At 52.8% G+C, this 22,395-nt stretch overlaps 1 protein-coding gene across 2 annotated transcripts in view; it reads right to left on the minus strand.

Moving 5' to 3' along the window:
- LOC116271086 (dynein heavy chain 17, axonemal-like) overlaps positions 1–22,395 on the minus strand; it is a 46,423-nt gene that overhangs the window by 14,706 nt on the left and 9,322 nt on the right. For both annotated transcript variants that reach the window (XM_031657832.1, XM_031657833.1), the window contains exons 7-20: positions 21,222–21,429; positions 20,787–20,902; positions 18,947–19,139; positions 17,625–17,860; positions 16,445–16,567; positions 14,588–14,792; positions 13,833–13,997; positions 13,426–13,566; positions 12,576–12,746; positions 8,209–8,331; positions 7,286–7,479; positions 3,743–3,891; positions 1,478–1,605; positions 48–275 (exon numbers count right to left, since the gene is read on the minus strand). In XM_031657832.1, the coding sequence (XP_031513692.1) occupies positions 48–275; positions 1,478–1,605; positions 3,743–3,891; positions 7,286–7,479; positions 8,209–8,331; positions 12,576–12,746; positions 13,426–13,566; positions 13,833–13,997; positions 14,588–14,792; positions 16,445–16,567; positions 17,625–17,860; positions 18,947–19,139; positions 20,787–20,902; positions 21,222–21,429 (2,380 nt within the window). The remainder of the gene's footprint in view (positions 1–47; positions 276–1,477; positions 1,606–3,742; positions 3,892–7,285; positions 7,480–8,208; positions 8,332–12,575; positions 12,747–13,425; positions 13,567–13,832; positions 13,998–14,587; positions 14,793–16,444; positions 16,568–17,624; positions 17,861–18,946; positions 19,140–20,786; positions 20,903–21,221; positions 21,430–22,395) is intronic.

A 22,395-nucleotide genomic window follows, 5' to 3' on the forward strand; every position in this document is an offset into this window, starting at 1 on the left:
GGCCCTGGCATGGGATGGCGAGGCAGCCCGAACAGGCGTGGCCTTACCTGGGTGAACAGGTCCAGGGCCTTGTGCAAGTTGGCATGCATGCCCGTGGGGGGTTCGTTGGTGATCTTGATGGCGTTCTCCAGGATGCCCTGGGGGATGATGTGGGTCTCGGGGCTGGGGGCAGGCTCCGCGCTGATGAACACCCGGTAGTCCTCATGGCTACCCGTGCTGTAGCGCTCCAGCTTCTTGTCCAGCGTCCCCAGCCACCGGGCCACCAGGTGGATGTTCTGCAGCCAAGACCAGAGGCTGGTTACATGCTTTCCCCGGCCCCGGGCCCACGAGGACAGGCAGGCACGCGGCTGTGTTCCCTGGTGAGGGCAGGGCTCTTCTGCCAGCACCCCACACTTGCCTGGTGCTGGCACTGCCCCACCCCCCACCAGTCCACCCTAACCAGGTGCTGGGCATGGCATGATGTCTTCAGTGAAGGAACTGAGGCCCCAGAATCGATTTTTGTGTTCAATGAATTGGAAACCTCCAGCCTTAACGTTGAGTCCTTTGTGTCCTCCCTGGCATAAGGCTGAGATTCTGTGGTCCCCACCCCTCCTCTTGAAGCCGAGGGCTTCCCACCGGGGCCAGGCTTAGCCCTGTGGATTGAGGTCAACACACGCTGTAAGACCCGTGGAAGCCGGGACAGGCCCAGAGGCGCTCGAGGACAAGCAGTAGTGAGGAGGGGTCTTGGGCGGGCTCTGGGGCTGAGGAGGGATGGTCGTGCTAGGGTTTAACCAAAAGTACAGAGAGCATCTCCTGGGCGCTCTGGGCTTTGCTGCCTGCTCCAAGCGAGGAGGAGGAGGAGGAGGAGGAGGGATGCTTTTGTCAATCCAGCATTTGTCGTCTTTTTTTTTTTTTTTTAATTTTTTTTTTGAGACTGAGTCTCTCTCTGTTACCCAGGCTGGAGTGCAGTGGCACGATCTTGGCTTACTGCAACCTCTGCCTCCTGGGTTCAAGCGATTTTCCTGCCTCAGCCTCCCGAGTAGCTGGGATTACAGGCGCACGCCACCACGCTTGGCTAATTTTTGTATTTTTAGTAGAGACGGGGTTTTGCCATGTTGGTGAGGCTGGTCTGGAACTCCTGACCTCAGGTGATTTGTCTGCCTCGGCCTCCCAAAGTGCTGGGATTACAGGTGTGAGCCACTGTGCCTGACCATTTGTTGTTTAAATAATCTCTGTTTGGGGTAGTCTCGTATAAAGTCCAGCTTCCCTCCACCGTTGAATCCATGCTTTCCTCTGGGCAGTCATGGTGCCCCACACCACCCGGCTGACCCCAGCAGGGCCGACACCGGGGGTGCCTCCTCCTTCAGTGGTGTTAGGATTTCCACCCACATTTCTGAATGCAAACTACACATCCTGGTTCCTGCCGGGCCTTCGGGCCCATCCCCACGGTCGCCTCAGTGCGGGGAGCCCTTACCCCGCAGTGCTGGGCCCCTCGTACCTGCAGAATGACCCAGTGTCCTTTCTCTGCAGCCACGTCCAGAGCGTCCTCAGCCACCACTTCTTGTCCCTGCCCCAGGGACACATTATGGAGTTTTCCATTGTCTATGGTAAACCCTAGTTTTTTTCCTAAAGAAAAACAGGAAAAAACACCAGGTAATTAAACGACACGGGTTCAGACTCTGTGATGTGCAGCCAGGAATTCCACACGCCTGCCTCGTTCAGTTTTGGTGGTGAAATACACATAACCTAAAACTTGCCTTTTAAAAACCATCCTAAAGCGTACAGTGCACTGATATTCAGTGTATTCACAATGCTGTGCAATCATCCGTTCGGTTCTAGAACACTGTCATGGCCCAAGAGGTGGTCCCCATACCTGTTAGACGGTCACTCCCAATCTCTCCTCCAGGGTCTCCTCCAGGAGCCCCTCATCTACAGTCTCCTTTGTGTCTCCATGGATTTACCCATTCTGGATATTTCATGTCAAGGGAACTGCACAATATGGGGCCTTTGTGTCTGGCCTCTTTCCCTGAGCGTAGTGTTTTTGAGGTCCATCCATGTTGTAGCATGTATCAGTACTTCTTGTTTTTTTTTTTTTTTTCCTGAGACGGAGTCTTACTCTGTTGCCCAGGTTGGAGTGCAGTGGCGCCATCTCAGCTCACTGCAAGCTCCACCTCCCGGGTTCAAGTGATTCTTCTGCCTCAGCCTCCCGAGTAGCTGGGACTACAGGCGCCCACCACCACACCTGACTAGTGTTGGTATTTTTAGTAGCGAGGGGGTTTCACCATATTGGCCAGGCTGGTCTCGAACTCCTGAACTCAGGCAATCCACCTGCCTTGGCCTCCCAAAGTGCTGGGATTACAGGTGTGAGCCACTGTGCTTGGCCTCACTTTTTTTTGAGACAGGGTCTCACTCTTGTCACTCAGCCTCAACTCCACTCCCCAAGCTCAAGTGATCCTTATGCCTTGGCCTCCAGAGTAGCTGGGACTACAGGCATACACCACTATGCCCAGCTAATTTATAAAATTCTCTGTAGAGACAAGGTCTCCCTATGTTGGCCAGGCTGATCTTGAACTCCTGGGCTCAGGTGATCCTTCTGTCTCAGCCTCCCAAAGTTCTGGGACTACAGCTGTGAGCCACTGCACCTGGCCTACTTCATGCTTTTTGGAGACAGGGTCTTACTTGGTCACTTAGGCTGGAGTGCAGTGGCTTGATCATGGCTCACTGCAGCCTCAACATTTTGGGCTCCAGTGATCCTCCCACCTCAGCCTCCTGAGTAACTGGAACCACAGGCGTGTACCACCATAGCTGGCTACATTTTTTTGTACGTTTTGTAGAGACGGGGTTTTGCCATGTTGCCAAGACTGGTCTTGAACTCCTGTGATCAAGTGATCCACCCACCCTGGCCTCCCAAAGTGCTGGGATACAGGTGTGAGCTACCACGCCTGGCCTGCTTCACTCTTTTTTAATCGAGGGATACTATTCCACCGTATAGATCCACCACATTCTGTTGATCCACTTATCTACTCGTCAATTAATGGACATTTGGGTGGTTTCTGCCTTTTGGCTATTATGAATGATTTGTGTAGAGCATTTGCTTGGACACAAATTTAAATTTCCAGTTCTTTTGGGTGTATACCCAGGAGTGGAATTGCTGGATCATGTGCTAATTCTATATGTAACTTGCTGAGAAACCAGCAGACTGTTTTCCACAGCAGTGGCCCCATTTTACATCCTCCCAGCAACCTACAAGGGTCGCAGTTCTCAGGGTCCTGACAACATGTGTTATTTTCCTGTTCTTGATCATCACCATCCTACGGGCGTGAAGTGGTGTCTTGGGTGTGAAGCGGCATCTTGGGTGTGAAGTGGCGTCTCGTGTACTTTTGGTGTGCATTTCCCTGGTGCCTGGTGATGCCGACAATACTCCGTCTCTTTTTTTTTTGAAGACAGAGTCTCGCTCCGTACCCCAGGCTGGAGTGCAGTGGCGTGATCTCGGCTCGCTGCAAGCTCCACCTCCCAGATTCATGCCATTCTCCGGCCTCAGCCTCCCGAGTAGCTGCGATTATAGGCGCCTGCCATCACGCCTGGCTAATTTTTTGTATTTTTAGTAGAAATGGGGTTTCACCGTGTTAGCCAGGATGGTCTCGACCTCCTGACCTCATGATCCGCCCATCTCAGCCTCCCAAAGTGCTGGGATTACGGGCGTGAGCCACCCCGCCTGGCCAATGCTTCATCTTTGAGAACATCGCTTGCCTGCTACACTTACCCAGGGCTTCCACGTCTTTCAAGGGGTCAACCCCGGGGGAGAGGATGAAGAAGATTGGCGTGGAGGGGCTGCTCTCCTCGTAGGACTTAGAAAACTCGACACTCCGGCCTTCCACGAACTTGCTGCCCATCTTTTCCTCCACGAAGTTCCTAGGGGTGGAATGCATCAGAGGCAGTGGAACCCGAGGCTCTGGGCCAGGGCAGGGGCCTTGGGGTGGGCTCTGGGTCAGGCAGGAGGCCCCTTTTTTGGTGGACTTTCTTCAGCAGGACAAGGCCCGTGGCAGGAGAGCAGAGTCTTTACTGGGCTTTCCTTTCTGCGAAGGATTGGCCTTGTTTGCCCCGGGCACCCTTTCTTTCCCGAGGGGCCCCGCACTGTGCTCCTCCTTGGAGCAGTCTAAGCAGGTGCAGGGAGAGGCCAGCCTTGGAAGGCACCCAGGGTCAACTGCAGGGGGCAGGGGGCTGAGAAGGAAGGAAGTTCGGATTAGAGCAAAGCTTTAGTGAGCCTAAACAAGTCAAAGAAAAAAGCAACTTCAGATGATATAAACACCTGTCTCTACAAAAGCCCCAGACTCTTTCTAACATGACCCCTGTAAGTCTGGGGTCAGTCGGGGTCTCTGCTAATCCTCCCATGGAGGACCTAGTGATGTTCCCGTAATCTTTGGATCAGGTGTCGGCCTGCCTTCTGTGATCACAGAGGGCTGAGCTTACAGTATGTGGAAAGAATGAATCACCTGAGCTAAGATTAGTAAACTTGCCGGGTGTGGTGGCTCACACCTGTAATCCCAGCACTTTGGGAAGCCAAGGTAGGCGGATCACTTGAATTTAGGAATTTGAGACCAGCCTGACCGACATGATGAAACCCTGTCTCTATTAAAAATACAAAAATGAGCCAGGTTTGGTGGCACAGGCCTGTAATTCCAGCCACTCAGGAGGCTGAGGCAGGAGAATCGCTGGAACCTAGGAGGCAGAGGTTGCAGTGAGGTGAGATGGTGCCACTGCACTCCAGCCTGGGCAAGAGAGCGAGACTCCATCTCAAAAAAAAAAAAATTTTTTTTTTGTTAAGATTTTAGTGGCCAGCTGGTCTCTGAAAGGAGGAGCAATGGCCGCATCCCGAGGGGTGAGAACTGCTCATCCCTGGGCAGGTGAACACCTGAGTGTTTGAAAGTCTGGGTCGACTTTCAGAAGGGTCTGCTTGCACTCAGGCCACCCAGCGCACCTCAGCTCCTCTGGTTCAACCAGGAGTCAGCTGGCTAGTGCCTCTCCATGCCCTTGGGACTTTCTGGGGACACCTGGAGCTGCTATTCCTTTCCCTGCTCTGGCCTTTGCTGGCTTCTGTCTGGTGTTCTGAACCAGGGCCAGCCTCAGGCAAGGATGGGGAGGAGTTGCTCCTCCTGAAGGCCCCCAATTTTATTCAGGCCTCTGGAATGGACTCAGACCCCAGATGCTGTGATCCTTGTCTAGGAAGGAACTTCCAGAACATAGGAAGTCCTGCCCCTAGGCAGGAATGACTCTGGATCACCTTTGCTAATTAGTTGCCCAGGCCAAATGGTCATTGGCTATGGATGAATGAATGACACAGAAGCATGCATGCTGGGTTCCAGTCAGGCCTCACCACCTCTGACGTAGTGGCCTTGACAAAGGAGTGCTGGAGCCGGCTGGTGACAGCTTGCAGCAGACCCGGGCAGCTTGCAGCCGGCCACAGAGGGAGCACTGACACCATGGAAACTGGCACGTGCTGCGCGTCAGGGTTTGTGTTGCGCACCCGGCGGTGGTCTGGCCTGGCCTCCCAGTGCCCGTGACCTGTGAGTGTGGAAGTGGAAGTGCTCCCGCGGCTGTCAATGCTTCCAACAGTGCCTGACACGAGACACCCTTGGCCAGTGCTGGCTTTGTTATTAGCCACGTCTGTTTCAATCTTCTTGCTTTTAAGCGACCCCCTCCCTGTATAATTAGGGCAGTAAATCTGCTTTGCTCCACGTCATAGAAATGTGAAACATGTCAGAGCTGAGGGAAGATCTGGGCTCACGGGTGTTGGGATGGTCCAGGCCACCGCAGAGCACACAAATGCTTCTGCCGTGGGTGGCTGTTTCCTTCTTTTAGGTGGCCAGAGTGCAGTCACACTGGCTAACTTAGGTGCTTCTCAAAAGCTCTCAGGAGACGGGGAAGGTCACCTCACCTCATCTTCTAGACGAGGAATCAGATACACACTGGGTCTTGTGACCCAAACATGCAAACATGCTGCACTTTCCCACAGGAGAGGGCGTTCCTGCTGCGATGGTCGAGGGACTTTACCTTGGCTTTTCCCAAACTCTGACCCTGCTTCCTCCAGTTCTGAGTCCGGGACGCAGCCAGCTTTCTCCCTGGACCTCGCTGCTCTCCTGCATCACAGTGACTTCTGGCTTCGTTCCGCCCCCTCCTCCCCACCACTCCCGTCCCTGTCCTCTCCTACCGGGGAAAACAAAGCAAAACAAAGCTACTGTCAGGAGTTAGGCCTCTGCTTTGTCAGGAGGGAATTCTTTAGTTTTTATTTTGAGGCAGGTTCTTGCTCTGTTGCCCAGGCTGGAGTGCAGTGGCACAATCTCGGCCCACTGCCATCTCCACCTCCCGGGCTCAACCAATTCTCCCACCTCAGCCTCCTGAGTGGCTGGGACTACAGGAGGCTGCCACTGCACCCGGCTAATTTTTAGACTTTTTGTAGAGGTGGGGTCTCACTGTGTTGCCCAGGCTGGTCTCAAGCGATCCTCCCCAAAGTACTGGGATTACAGGCGTGAGCCACCGCACCTGGCCATCAGAGGGTAATTCTATTAGGGACATGAGTGTCTTTTGGGAAACCTGGCTGCTTTCAGACTACTTGGGGAAATGAAAAGGGAAGAAGCCAGACAGGCCCCAGGTGCTCTGAGGACGGAGCCCAGGCTCATTTCTGTGCTAAACGTCACCTCCTTCCTTCAACAACCCATCCGTCCAACATGGAAGGGTTTCAGGTCTGGAGAAATTGTTGGTGAAATCAGAACAGTTCTCTTGCAAACTAGCCATATTAATACATCTTTGATTGACTTTACGTTTTGCCACCGAGGTACTCAGAGTCCTCGAGTACTGATGGTTTTGCCATTGTTTTCTCCCTCAAAACATCCTAAAAGGACCCCATTGGTATGGCCTCAGTGCACATTCATGTCCACACTTGACATCTTACTTTCAATCTAGGAGGCTCACGTGGGGAGTCTTCTTCCTATCATGTACTGCAGGGCACCCCTCTGCAGTCAGGTTAGCGGGGGACAAGGGGTTCCCCTCATGATGCTCTGAGACATTAAGGATTAACAAGAGCTCAGGACTGGAGTCTGCAGCCTGGGGTGGAATCCTGCCTCTGTCCTCGAAGAACTGTGTGAAATGATTTAGCCCCTCTGAGCCCTGTTTCGTTTCTGTGTAAAATGGGGAGAAGTTCAGGGGATCAACTCAAGTCCCCAGAGAGTCTAGCACAGCAGCTGGGCCGAGCTTCCCTCAGGCCTGGGCCTCGGGGGCGGGGCTGCCGGCACGGCGGCGGGACACTCACTTGACGGCGTAGGTCATGCGGTCCGGCCGCATGCAGCGCACCATGCACAGCTTCTGCAGGGCCGTCTTGTTCTTCCACTCCTTGGGGAAGATCTCCTTCTCGGGGGCTTCCGACTCCACCAGCTTTTTCCAGCGCTTGGCAGATCCTTCGATGTCACTGTCCAGGTTTTTGAACTCGTCCATCTCCGAGAGGGCCTAGGGGCAGAGGCAGCGGGCCCTGTGACTCTTCCCACTTACCCGGGTCCCGAGAGCCTTCCTGTACAGTTCGTTCAAGGAGGAGAGGCCACTGCCCTCCGAGGAAACTGGGGCTCTGGGATAAGCCGGCCCGAGAGGCCGGCCACCAAAGCACGAGCTGTCGGTGCCCAGCTCAGGCATCCCAGGACAGTGCCGGGAGCCTCCTTGGTGGGGTCCAATCTGGGGACATGAGGCGTGGGAGGGACTGGGGCTGCTTCTCTCGGGGTCTCTGGAAATGGGGCCATTCTAGCTCAGGGGACAACCTTCTTCAGGTCTCTTTGAGCAGACCTTGAGACTCGAGGGTCCCTGATGGTGTCCAGGAATCCGAGGAACAAACTTTTCACTTGCCACTTCCCTTACGCTGGGAAGGGGGGAGGCTGGGGGAGGGGTGGTAAGAGGCCCTGAGGCCTCTTCTGGCCCTCAGAAGATGTCACTCTCTGCTTGCTCAGGGACCTAACGCAGGACTCAGGGACCTAACGCATGTCACATTCCCTATAGGAATGCAGAGTTATCTGTAAGCTGGTAGCCAGCCCATCTTGGTCTCCATCCCCATCTGTGGGGCCTCCTTGCTTTACTGAATTGTGTGGGCCACAGAGCCTGGTATTCTGGCCTTGTAAACATCTGCAGCATCAACTGGAAAGGCTCCATGGGGGGAAGAAAGCACAGCGTGTTCAATGTCTAAAGACAAACCTTGATCCCGCCCCAGCCTTGGTGCTGCAGGAAGTCCACTGGGGAGACCACCCCGGCCTTAAAAGGGAACCGCAGGAGGAAATCCAGCTCCACTGGGTTCAGCTCCTTCTTCATGGACAGGACCTGGGGGAACATGGAGGTGTACACACTTAATGCAGCCAGTAAAACGTCAGCAGCCCTGAAGATGCGTGCTGGACCCGAAGAGTTGTTCACACTCCCGGCCTGCAGGGGGCGCCCTGTCCTGCCCCTTTGGGTTGGGGTAAAGTTTTATCTTTACCTCGTCTCGCTTTTTAAGTTGTGAAATACACATACCATAAAATTGACCATTTTGGCCGGGCACAGCGGCTCACACCTGTTATCCCGGCACTTTGGGAGGCTGAGGGGGATGGATCACTTGAGGTCAGGAGTTCAAGACCAGCCTAGCCAACATGGTGAAACCCTGTTTCTACTAAAATACAAAAAAATTAGGCGTGGTGGTACATGCCTTGTAGCCCCAGCTACTTGGGATGCTGAGGCAGGAGAATCGCTTGAACCCGGGAGGCAGAGGTTGCAGTGAGCTGAGATCATGCCACTGCACTCTAGCCTGGGCAACAGAGTGAGGCTCTGTCTCAAAAAAAAAAAAAAAAAAAAAAATTGACAATTTAAACCATATTTTAGTGTACAATCCAGTGGCATTTCACATATTCGCAGCATCGTGCAACCACCAGCAATCTCTAGTTCCAGGACTTTTTTGTTATCCCTTCACCCCTTGAGCAGTCATTTCCCATCTCCCCTTGCCTCTGAGAGCTGCTCATCTGCCTTCTGTCTAGGGATGCACCCATTTTGGATGCTTCATATAGACAGAAGCACACGACCTGCCCCGTTTGCATCTGGCATCTTTCACTTAGCGTGATGCTTCCGAGGTCCATCCACGTTGTAGATGTCTCAGAACCTCCTTCCCCTGTAAGGCTGAGTAATATCCCATTCTTGAATATAACCACGCTGGGGTTCTCCGTTCATCTGCTGATGGACAGCACGTCGTTCTGGCTGTTGTGAATTGGTTGGCTTTGTTGTTTTTATTTTTTATTATTTATTGTTATTTTTTGAGACAGACTCTTACTCTGTCATCCAGGCTGGAGTGCAGTAGTGCAATCTCGGCTCACTGCAACCTCCACCTCCTGGGTTCAAGCGATTCTCCTGTCTCAGCCTCCCAAGTAGCTGGAATTACAGGTGCGTGCCACCATGCCCAGCTAATTTTTGCATTTTTTGTAGAGACGGGGTTTTCACCGTGTTGGCCAGGCTGCTCTTGAACTACTGGCCTCAAGTGATCTGCCCGTCTTGGCCTCCCAGCGTACCAGGATTACAGGTGAGAGCCACCACGCCCGGCCTTGTTGTTGTCTTTGAGAGACAGGGTATGGCTCTGTTGCCCCCAGCTGGAGTGTAGTGCTGTGATCATAGCTCACTGCAGCCTTGAACTCATGGGCTCAAGTGACCATCCATCTCAGCCTTCCAAATAGCTGGGACTACAGGCGTGCATCACCTCACCTAGCTATTTTTTTTTTTTTTTTTGTAGAGATGGGGTCTTGCTATATTGACTGGGCTAGTCTCAAACCGCCTCAAGTGATCCTCTTGCTTTGACCTCCCGCAATGTTGGGATAATAGGCATAAGCCTCAGTGCCTGGCCTCATCTGGCTTTTGGCTGCTTCGATTAATGCTGTTGTGAATGCTGGTGTACGGGAATCTGGACAGATGCTGGACACCTGTTTCCAGGTCTTGTGGGTGTGTGCCCAGAAGTGGAATGCTGGGCCATATTCCATACCATCTTGTCACTTGTGCATGCTGGCCCTCTGGACCTCCTGTGGGCAGGGTCTGGGTCATTTTGAAGTGGTGTACTGGGCAGCTAACCTGGCACCCTCTGTCTCAGATGGGCAGCAGGTGGCTGGGAGCAGGGGTAATGGCCACTGCCATCTCCTCAGTCAAGTACCCAAAGGGTCTGTTTTTCAGATCCCATAGAGAGTTTCTTCCTGAGCCGGACTCTTTCTTTTGGTCACACAAAACATTCCTTGGGACCAAAGAGAATGCTTTCTACCCTGGAAAATGAGGGGGAGCACTGACAACTCTTATCCTGATGACCTCTCAGCCAGGAGAAAATCTCACAGTGAACCTGTGATTCAGAGATTCACATGTAAAAGGAACCTTCATAATATGGACCCCATTGGTTCAAAGTTTGAGTTTGAATTGAAAGCTAGGCTTAAACTGATGCCCAACCTATTTATACAATTAGTGTTGCCCAGCCTGGGCAATATAGTGAGACCCTGTCTCTTTAAAAAAACATTAAAAAAAATTAAGGCTGGGTGCGGTGGCTCATGCCTGTAATCCCAGCACTTTGGGAGGCCGAGGCGGGTGGATCACCTAAGGTTGGGTGGATCACCTAAGGTCGGGAGTTTGAGACCAGCGAGACCAACATGGAGAAACCCTGTCTCAACTAAAAATACAAAAATTAGCCGGGCATGGTGGCATATGCCTGTAATCCCAGCTACTCAGGAGGCTGAGGTAGGAGAACTGCTTGAACCCGGGAGGCAGACGTTGTGGTGGGCTGAGATTGTACCATTGCACTGCAGCCTGGGCAGCAAGGGCAAAACTCTTTCTAAAAAACAGAAAAAAAAAAAAAATTAGCCAGGTACAATAGTGTACACTTGTATTCCCAGCTACAGGGAGGTTGAGGCAGGAGGATCACTTGAGCCCAGGAGTTCAAGACAAGCCTGGGCAACATACTGAGACTGTCTCTAAAAAAAAAAAATAAATAAAAAATAAAAACTAAAGAATTGACCAGGCATGGTGACTCATCCCTGTAATCTCAGCACTTTGGGAGGCTGAGGCGGGCGGATCACGAGGTCAAGAGATTGAGACCATCCTGGCCAACATGGTGAAACCATGTCTCTAATAAAAAGACAAAAAGTAGCCGGGCATGGTGGCGTGCACCTGTAGTCCCAGCTACTAGGGAGGCTGAGGCAGGAGAATTGCTTGAATCCAGGAGGCAGCAGTTGCAGCGAGCCAAGATCATGCCACTGAACTCCGGCCTGCCAATAGAGCAAGACTCCGTCTCAAAAAACAAACAAAAACACTAAAGAATTAGCCGAGTGGGGTGAGCAATATAGCAGGACCCTGTCTCTATAAAAACATTTAAAAATTAGCCAGGCACGGCAGTGTACACATGTATTCCCAGCTACAGGGAGGTTGAGGCAGGAGGATCACATGAGCCCAGGAGTTCAAGACCAGCCTGGGCAACATAGTGAGACTTTGTCTCTACTAAAGATAAATAAATAAATAATTAAAAAACTGAAGAATTAGACGAGCATGGTGGCACATGCCTGTAGTCCCAGCTACTGAGGAGGCTGAAGTGGGAGGATTGCTTGAGTTCAGGAATTCAAGGCTACAGTGAGCTGTGACTGCACCACTGCACTCCAGCCTGGGTGACAGAGTGAGATACTGTCTCAAAATAGCAGCAGTAACAGCAACAACAAAAACTAGTGTTTCCAACCATACTTATGGCACAGTGTAAACAAAATTGCAGAGGGGCTGTGCTATGGTTTGAATGTGTTCCCCAAAAAGCATATGTTGGAAACTGAATCCTCAGTGCAACAGTGTTGGGAGGTGGGGCCTGAGAGGCAACTAGGCCATGAGAGCAGAGTCAATGGCTTAATGTCATGATCAATGGAGTGGGTTTGTTACACAAGGAGTTTGGCCCCTTTTGTGCTCTCTCTCGCCCTCTAGCCTTCCACCATGGGATGACACAGCAAGAAGGCCCTTGACAGATGCCAGCACTTTCATATGGAACTTCCCAGACCCCAGGACCATGAGAAATAAATTTCTATTGTTTATAGATTACCCAGCCTTGGGTATTCTATTATAGCAGCACAAAACAAATTAAGACAGGCTGTTTAATCAGTTTCAGAGAATGCAGATCTTTAAATATTTTAGCAGGACTGTATAAAACAGGAGGAATATTTGTTTATTCATACACTTATTTCTTAAGAAACATCACTCACCCCACAGTGGGCTAAGCACTAATGGAGGACTATTTTACTCAGCACAACTTACATGTAAAATGACATTTCCTTGTGAAATTCTCCTTGCCACACCACCCCTTTACTAGCTCCCATTGGAATAATGTGCCAGCTTCCCGAATATTGACTAAGAGAGCCCCAGGCCTGTTCCACATCAGGCATCTCAGACTTTACAATCACCTGGGTATGTTGCTAAAATGCAGGTTTGAAATCACCAGGTTTGGGTGGGGGCCCAAGAATCTGCCTTTCCACAAAGCTCCCAGGGGTCACTGACACTGCTGGTCCACGGACCACACTAGGAGCAATGAGGCTAGACATTACCTGAAACGTAACTTGTGCCAGGAAAATGAGTTTGTCCCTCTCGAAGAGCCCCCGGGCGGTATACATGTAGACGGAGTAGGTGATCTCATCCGTCAGGTTGATCACCCGCTGCTTCACCTCACTGGCAGGGGTGGTCCTTTGGATGGCTTTCTCAAATACCACGTTGAAGGCCTGTGGATCCGCCACCCAGAGTCATGGAGACGTGCAGAGATGGAGCCCGCCACTGCTCCCCACCATCACTCCCTGCCACCTGTGGTGGCCTCCAGTTTGTTTTGTTTGAGACAGAGCCTTGCTCCATTGCCTAGGCTGGAGTGCAGTGGCGTGATCTCGGCTCACTGCACCCTCCACAGTGAGGGAGGTTGCAGTGTTCAAGCGATGCTTCTGCCTCAGCCTCCCTGAGTAGCTGGAATTACAGGCATGCACCACCACGCCTGGCTAATTTTTGTACTTTTAGTAGAGACGGGGTTTCACTATGTTGGTCAGGCTGGTCTTGAACTCCTGACCTCAGGAGATCCACCTGCCTCGACCCCCCATAGTGCTGAGATTACAGGCGTAAGCCACCATGCCAGGCCATCCAGTTTGTTTTGATTGGGTTGGGGGTGCCTGGAGGCACCAGGGGAAGAGCAGGGAGGAGGGAGCAGCTCATACCCTCTCCTGGGGAGAATGGGTGTAGGACTGATGGGGGCCCCTGGCTTCCCTACTTCCAGCCCCGTCTGCAGGCTGGACCAGGTCTGCCCTCTGAGGGTGGCCCTGGCACTGCCTGATAGCTGTGCGGGCAACAGACCTGGCTGTGGAGCCCAGATGCAGCCCCACCTTGAGGGAGGCACCCAGCCCCAGCTGCAGGGCGCACCTTGAGGGAGAACTGGTAGATGGGGTTGATTTTGTTGAGGTCGTTCAGTATGAAGTAGAGCAGAGATGCCCGTTCCGCAGCTGGGCGGTAGTTCTCTCTCGCCTCGTTGATTTTAACTTCCGTGATTTTTGCCTCCACCACCTCGACACAAACAAAAGGGGTTTGAATGACACAGCAGATCGGCTCATTCCCAGCCACCAGCCTCGCTCCCTGGGAAGCCACCCAAGGGCTCTCTCAGCAGCAGCTGGGTGCAGGATGGGAGCTTGGGCCCCTTCTCCTGCCCTGGGCCGGCTCGGCATGTATGACTGAAGCTGCTTTTCTCCTTGTTGGTGGGGGAGGCGCCGATCACCCGTGGTCCAGCCTCCCATGCCCCGGCTGTCAGGGCACGTCACTGAGGCAGCTCTGACCTTCTCTTCGATCTCGCTGGCTGTGTGCTTGGTGGTCTCCAGATTCTCCACCAAAGCTGTGTCTCCCAGAAAGTTCCCCGAGGCAGCCGACAGACGGGCCAGGAGCGAATCTTCCAGCTCTTTCAGAACAATCTTAAATTCGTTTTGAGACTTGGTGAGGTTCGCCTGCAAGGGGAGGTGCGGTTGTCACTGCATGGCCTGGCTCTGTCCGCCGGGCACCCAGGCCTCCCTCGGGTAGCCGTGTGGCTTAGCCACTGCTCAGGCTTTGAGCAGGAGGAACGAGCTCAGGGGCTGCAAAAGCGGAGCCCCTGGAACCTCAGAGAGGCCCTGGGCCTGCTCCCAGCCTTGAGGCTTCCTGTCACGAAGACTGTAGGGGGCAGAATGGGGACAGGCGGGCCTGGGCCTCCTGAGCCCATGCACTATGGCGGGCGCAAGGGCTGGCAGCCAGGCCATTCTTGCAGGGCAGCGCTCTGGAGCTTAGAGCCCCCTGAGGACCGCTGTGACTCATGTTCTTTAAGCAAAGCAGTCATGTGACTTAGAATTAAATTTGGGAGCTGGAAGAGGGGACAGCGGGGAAGGAAATGACCCATCCTGTCGTAGGAGAAGCTGCGATGCCCCGGGACATACTGAGGCACCTTCAGAGAGAAGCAACCACACACACCGGGCTGGTGGCCCTGCTCGGGGCCTCACGGTGACCCGGCCCCCTCTGCGTGGGACGGCCCCTCCTCCCGTGTGACCGACCTTGAGGACGTTACCTTCAGCTGTTCTAGATCTGGGCGCTCTTTGGCCACCACAGCGGCCAAGAGTTGGTCCTCAAGTCCATCCCTGGTGACCAGGAAGTTGATGAGGGTGCACTGAGCCTGCATCTCTGGTTTGTAGTGTGGGTTGAAGTACTTGGTGTGCAGGATCAGGCGGAACTTGGGGTGGTACTCCACCTCCTTGTCGCCAATCTTAATGTACCTGGGGTTAGCGGAGGAAAGGGTTAGTGGGCCTCCCAGTGGCCAGGGGAGAGGAACACAAGCACAGACCACCTTTCACCCCCGCCCCAGGCCAGGCCGCCACCTTGAGTCCTCCTTCTGGTCCCTGGAAGAGCACTGCACCTCTCCTTGTCTGTTCCTCCTCCCCGGCCTGTGACGTGGGCCCTTCTGGGAGATGCACCTGCTCTTTCCTTGGGTGGGCAGGCTCATCTTCGCAGCAGGGTTTACGCCCCTCTGGCTGCACGCTGTGCTCCTCTGGGAGCCCCGACCCAGACCCATTTGTAACATCAGCCCATCCTGGAAGCTCCCAGGACTGCAACCCGGGGTCTGCTCATCCACTGTGGGGGTGCCTCTCTCCGACCCTACACCCTCCTCTCCCCTCTTCGTAGCTGGGCTCACTTTGAGGGGCCTCTGGCTAACTTAACCCCTCAGCACTCACACCAGGCCCTTCCCAGAGTCTAGGACCTCTGCATATTGATTGGCCACCCTGTTCTGGGTTTCTGCATGCATCTCTGCATTTAAAGGTGGCTCCTGTCAGCTCTGACATTTACGTTTTTTTAAGGTAGATTTAATTTTTTAAAATTGTAAAGTGAATAATGCGAGCTCCATGCATCAACTGATGAGTGGACAAACAAATGCGCACAGCCACACGTGGAATGTGATCCTGCCATAAAGAGGAATGAAGGACTGACACGTGCAACCACATGCATGACCCCTAAAAACATGCTAAGTAAAGGCCAGGCGCGGTGGCTCCCTCCTGTAATCCCAGCACTTTGGGAGGCCAAGGCAGGTGGATCACCTGAGGTCAGGAGTTCGAGATCATCCTGGCCAACATGGGGAACCTGTCTCTACTAAAAATACAAACATTACCCGGGCGTGGTGATGTGCCTGTAATCCCAGCTACTTGGGAGGCTGAGGCAGGAGAATCACTTGAACCCAGGAGGCAGAGGCTGCAATGAGCAGAGATTGCACCACTGGACTCCAGCCTGGACGACAGAGCGAGACTCCGTCTCAAAAAACAAACAAAAAATGCTGAGTAAAAAGAGCCAGACACAAAAAGACACATGTTGCTTGATTCTATTCAGAGGAAATGTCCGGAATAGGCAAATCCACAGACACAGAAAGCAGACTAGTGGGTGTCCAGCGCTCAGGAGGGAGGCGGAATGAAGAACAACAGTGGGTGTGGGGCTTCCTTTCGGGGTGCTGAAAATGTGCAACTGGACAGATGTGTTTGTACAACATTGTGAGTGTACTAAATGCTCTTGAATTGTGCACTTTAATATGGTTAATTTTATGTTGTGTGAATTTCGTGTGAATTTTTAAAGGTAATGCAGTCCCAAGATTTGCAAAATGCCTAAGAACAGAAAGAAGAAAGACGCCACCTCCAAGCCTCACCGTCTGGAGGCGATCACTGATAAAACGGTGGCGGAGATATTCCTAATGGGGATGTGGCCCCTTTCCAGTCTTTCCTCGGGAGCTGGGGGCTCCTTCCCTCCAGTCGGCATTTTGTCAAAGCCCCCGCTGCTTACCAGGGAAGCAAAGGGCATTCCGGGCGTCTTCCCTACATGCACACGCCCAGGCCTCGGGCCCGAAGATGTTTACCTGGCTCAAGCCACGGAGATGGAAACAACTCACTTTCCCTTTTTAATTGTGTTCCTGCCCAGTAGAGGGTCCAGCACGGGGTCCACGGTTTCGCCGATGTTCTCAATGAGCAAGGTGTCCCCTTCCGAGATGGCCTGCTCGATGACATCCAGGTAGCTGCGGGCACAGCACGGAAGCTGGTTCACGGCAGAGGGCCTCGTGATGGAACGGTGCGCGCACGCGCCGACCAGCAGCCCCTGCCCTCCGAGCGAGACGGCGCCAAGCGAGTGGTGACCTAGGAGCCCACAACTTGTTCCCAACAGCTCACCCTTTCCTGAAAGGAGCCGAGGGGCTTCTTTGTAAACTGCCCCTGTGCTCTTATGGGAGTGGAGATGAAAATGGAAAGTTTTGCTTTGTTTTGTTTTTTGAGACAGGGTCTCATTCTCTCACCCAGGCTGGAGTGCAGTGGCGTGAGCAGGGTTCACTGCAACCTTGACCTCCCAGGCTCAAGTGATCCTCCCATCTCAGCCTCCTGAATAGCTGGAACTACAGGACTACAGGACTATAGGACTACAGGACTACAGGACTACAGGACTACAGGACTACAGGCTCATGCCACCACACCCAATTAGGTTTTTTTTTTTTATTATTATTTGGAGACATGAGGTCTCACTATGTTGCCCAGGCCGGTCTCAAACTCCTGAGCTCAAGCAATGCTCCTGCCTTGGCCTCCCCAACAGAGTGCTGAGATTACACGGATGAGCCACTGCGCCCGGCCTGGAAGCAGCTTTGAGTAGCTTTATGGCCACAGAGGCAAATGTTTTCATAGCCACATGCCATTGGATTTTCCAGCACCGCTAGGAAGACAGGGTGTCACTGTACCTGTGTCGTTAACAGCCATTGTTTCTCATCTGACCACAGACCACAAGACCCAAGAACGTGACCACCTCAAGCCTCCAGCCAGCAAATGGCCAAGCGGGAGGCAACCCCCGGCCTGAGCCTCCGTCTCACTCTCCTTTCCCTGCAGGAGCAGCGGGTGATGGGGACAGGGGAAGGGAAAAGAGCTCCTAATTTCATTCTTTACTACCGCTGCTGTTCCCCGGGGTCAAATTTAAAACCTGTGGGCTAGTACTTATATTTAAAGACCCACCCATCCATGGAACCAATTTGAAATGCCTAAGGCATGCTTCCGAGCAGAGGGGGGCTTTGGTCCAGGTCCTGCGCCTGCACACACCTCTTCTGTCCCAGGCGGATGGCTTTCAGTTCACTGCTGTATTTGTTTTTGATCCACTTGATTCCTTGGAGCTGGGCGTCCACAATCAGCGGCCACCGCTCGGTGTTGCACAGGATGGTGGCATTCTCGGTGGACATGCGGTCGCTGGGGAGGCCCTGGTTGTTCCAGGTGGCCACGTCCGCATCATCTGTCAGCAGGCTCAAGGGATCCAGGCCATTTGTGATTGGGATGGGGACCTGCCCAGGGAGGCACACTTTCTTAGAAGGGGTGATGCGACCTTATTACTAGAAAACAGCTCTCCAAATCATGCTGTGTCTGGTGCTGCTGTTAGGGGTGGACCAGCCGGACGACCTGGGAGAAGCCAGCCATTTCCATCACTCTGGACAGAGCAGCTTTGTAACTTGGCCAGAAACGACGTCAGCACAGCAACACTGGGCCATGTTCTTTTTTTTTTTTTGCCCCCAGACAGAGTCTTACTCTGTCACCCAGGCTGGAGTGCAGTGGTGTGATCCTGGCCCACCGTAACCTCTGCCTCTCGAGTTCAAGAGATTCTCCTGACTTGGCCTCCCGGGTAGTTGGGATTACAGGTGCCCACCAAAACACCCAGCTAATTTTTGTAGTTTTAGTAGAGATGAGGTTTTACCATGTTGGCCAGGCTGGTTTTGAACTCCTGACCTCAGGTGATCCGCCCGCCTTCGCGTCCCCAAAGTGCTGGGATTACAGATGTGAGCCACCACGCCCAGCCTAATTTTTGTATTTTTAATAGAGATGGGGTTTCACCATGTTGGCCAGGCTGGTCTTGAACTCCTGACCTCAGGTGATCTACCCACCTCAGCCTCCCAAAGTGCTGGGATTATAGGCATGAGCCACCGCACAATGCCACTGGGCTACATTCTTATCCCCAAAGGGGCCTGAGCCTCATCACAGAAGTCAAGGTGCCAGTGTGGCTGGTTCTGCCCTGCTGGGACCTCCCCAGATTTCCTGAGTGATGAATAGGACTCCACTTTTTTTTTTTTTTAAAAGACTAGGTCTTGCTCTATCACCCAGGCTGGATTGCAGTGGTGCGATCTCTGCTCACTGCAACCTCCGCCTCCAAGGTTCAAGCGATTCTCCTGCCTCAGCCTCCCCAGTAGCTGGGATTAAGGCGCTCCCCACCACATCTGGCTAATTTTTTTTTGTATGCTTAATAGAGATGGGGTTTCACCATGTTGGCCAGGCGGCTCATGAACTCCTGGCCTCAAGTAATCCGTCCGCCTTGGCCTCCCAAAGTGCTGGCATTACAGTCGTGAGCCACCGCGCCCGGCCAGGACTCCACTCCTTACCTTTAAGTTATGTATGTAAGGGATCCAGAATTTCTCCATCAGCTCATTCCGGTATTTCTTGGTGAAGTAGCCCACGTAGGACACGAAGGCAGAGATAAGCAGGACGTCCCCACACAGCGTGACCCCCTGGCTCCTGAAGTTCTCCACGGACTCAGCCCAGCGGACGTTTTCCGATGCTAATCCCCCCACCAGCCTGAAGCGGAACGAGAGAGAATAAAACATATTTGCATCGGTGAAAGGACTGGACCAGACAAGCCTCCACCTCTGCACCTCTGTGAATCTTCAGAGTTTCCCATCGGCACCTGGCTCAGTGGCTCAACGATGAAAATGCTTTTGGGGAGTTTTTGGGAGGAAATGCTTTAGAGAAGCCCAAATTGTGCTTCTTGGCTGGGCACGGTGGCTCATGCCTGTAATCGCAGCACTTTGGGAGGATGAGGCAGGTGGATCACCTGAGGTCAGGAATTCGAGACCACTCCGGCCAACATGGTGAAACCCCGTCTCTACTAAAAATATAAAAATTAGCTGGGCGTGGTGGCGTGCATCTGTGGTCCCAGCTACTCGGGAGACTGAGGCACAAGAATTACCCGGGAGATGGAGGTTGCAGTGAGCCAAGATCATGCCACGCACTGCAGCCTGGGTGACGGAGTGAGACTCTGTCTCCAAAAAAAAATTAAAAAAAAAAAAAAAAAAAAGACATGCAGGGTGTCAAGGCTCAGAATGAAAACAAGCACAGGAAATACCTCATTGATAATTTTTATATTAGTTACCTGTTGAAATAATATCTTGGATATTTGGGGTTAAATAAAATTATAACTATTTCTTTGTACTTAAAAATGTTTTTTTGTAGAGATGGGGTGTCACTATGTTGCTCAGGCTGGTTTCAAACTTTCAAACTCCCACCTCAGCCCTCCAAGTGCTGGGACTACAGGTGTGCACCGCCATGCCTTTTTTTTTTTTTTTTTAAGACAGTTTCACTCCTGTTGCCCAGGCTGGAGTACAATGGCACAATCTTGGCTCACTGCAACCTCCACCTCCTGGGTTCAAGTGATTCTCTTGCCTCAGCCTCCCAAATAGCTGGGATAACAGGCGCCCGCCACCACACCCAGCTAATTTTTCTATTTTTAGTAGAGATGGGGTTTCACCATGTTGGCCAGGCTGGTCTTGAACTCCTGTCCTCAGGTGATCCACCCACCTTGGCCTCCCAAAGTGCTGGGATTACAGGCGTGAGCCACCATGCTCGGCTTGCCTGGCTAGTTTTTGTATTTTTAGTAAGATGGGGTTTCATCATGTTGGCCAGGCTGGTCTTGAACGCTGACCTCCAGTGATCCACCTGCCTCAGCCTCCCAAACTGCTGGCATTACAGGCATGAGCCACTGCACCCAGCCAGCCTCTGTACTTTTTAAATGTGGCTGCTGGAAAAGTTAAGGTGACACATCCACATCCGGCATTATGTCCCTAGTGGACGACACTACTCTGGAGCCCCAAACCGTGATGTAATCCGTGAAATGACTGTCTGCTGGCTGCAAAATGACCCTGGAAGCCACGTGGTGGGTGACAGTGGGTTATGACCAAATAATGCCCCTGGAACAAGCCCCGTGGGACCCAGTGTCCCAGGCCAGCGTGGGTTACTTGGAACCACACGATAGGTCATATTTTGTGGAGGCCCCTGACTATGCAGGAGGCCAAGGTTTATCCTAATTACTTTGAGCTCAAGAAGTCAAAGTGGCAACCTGGCTGCTTCCACCTGGACTTCCTCCTCTTCCTCCCAAGGCAGTTGTGTGGGCTTGTCCCTTTTCAGGGGTCTGAGAGCAGGAGGGTGGTCTCGGGGAGGAGCCAATACCTGTTCGCCAGTAAGATCACCCTGTTCGTGGCATCGGCCTCCTGCTGACACTTGATTTTCTCAGCCGTTGCTTTTTCAAACGCTGAGGTTAGGTTGCTCAGGTTGGCGTTAAGTTCCTGCAAAACCAAGTTGGAAAGCTGCTGGAAAACCCCACGAGGCATCTGTAGCACGCTGCAGCGGCAGCAGGGCTGGGTCCTGTGAGCATTGAGTGTCTAAGAGGCTCCCATAAAGGCTGAGAGCCCTCTGGAGCATGGAGGCCAAGGACACCAAGCAGCTCCCGGCACCGTCTGGCCCCTGCCTCTGCCTGCATCCTCTCACGCTGCTGAATAATTCACGACGGCGGCCGTGCCAACCCATTTTAAACAGAGATATTGACCGGCAGCGCAAGCAAGTGGCTCTGGTGTTTCACAGAGACGGGAGCGAGCCGGCACTTACGGCAATCTTGTTTTTGATCCGGGACAGCTTCTCTTGCGCCTCTGCCAGCTCTGCATTAGCCTCCTCCAAGGCCTGCCTCTTGGGCGCCACGTCGCAGTAGACCTCGTAGAAGCGGACGATGTTGATGCACCAGGAGCAGAGGCCGGCGGCGGCCGTGGACTTGGAGCGGATGAACTCGGGGTCGAACGTCGGGTTGCCTTGGTAGGGCCTAGCGAGAGAACACCAGTGGGCCAGAGTCGTCACCCTGTCCTGCTCCGGCAAAATGGGCCCAGAGAGGCTGAGTGTCTTGCCCAGGGTGGCACAGCTCCGGAGGGGCAATGCTGGGATTCACACAGCCAGGCTGGCCCTAGAGGCCATGCCCCACTGGCTCCACTCTGCCACTCCCGTTGCCCCACAGTGGCATTGCCCAGTTTTCCAAGTCGGGCACCAGGAGACTAAAACTATAAGGTTAGAGGGATGAGACGCAGAAGAGATGATGTGGCAGGTGTTATACTTTGGGGGATGGTACAGTGACCAAGAAAAATGCCCATAGGTGCAGCTTAGGCACTGTAGAAACTAGTGTTTTTAAAAATGACACCAACATCATTATATATGAACTGAATTGCCTGCAGAAAGAAATCTGAATGGATAATTCAAAATGTTCATTGAAACGTGATTGAAATTGAGGTTGGGAACAGAGCCCATCATTTCTTGCTCTGGTCTACTTATGCTTTGTGTAGGCTAATATTAAAATGAGAGTGCATCTCCCAGACACACACCACACCGTGTGGGCAGGGAACAGTGCAGAAGCTTGCAGGGTGATAGGAGGAGGCATTTATTGAGGCCTCATTTATAACAGCAAAACAAAAACAGCCTAAATATTCAATGAAGCAGGAAGCGCTAAGTAAATTATGATTCCCGTATGGTAAGATCATACATACAAAAGTTAAGAAAATCATATTTATTGGGTTTTTTTTTTTTTTTGGAGACAGGGTCTCACTCTGTCGCCCAGGCTGGAGTGCAGTGGTGTGATCACGGCTCATGGCAGCCTTATCCTCCTAGGCTCAAGTGATCCTCCCACCTTAGCCTCCTGAATAGCTGGGACTATAGGCACGTACCACCACGACTGGCTAATTTTAATTTTTTTTTTGTCAAGACGGGGTCCTCTTTGTTGCCCAGGCTGGTCTCGAACTCC

The sequence above is a fragment of the Papio anubis genome, chromosome 17, assembly GCF_008728515.1.
Source record: "Papio anubis isolate 15944 chromosome 17, Panubis1.0, whole genome shotgun sequence".
Taxonomy (NCBI): Eukaryota; Metazoa; Chordata; class Mammalia; order Primates; family Cercopithecidae; genus Papio; species Papio anubis.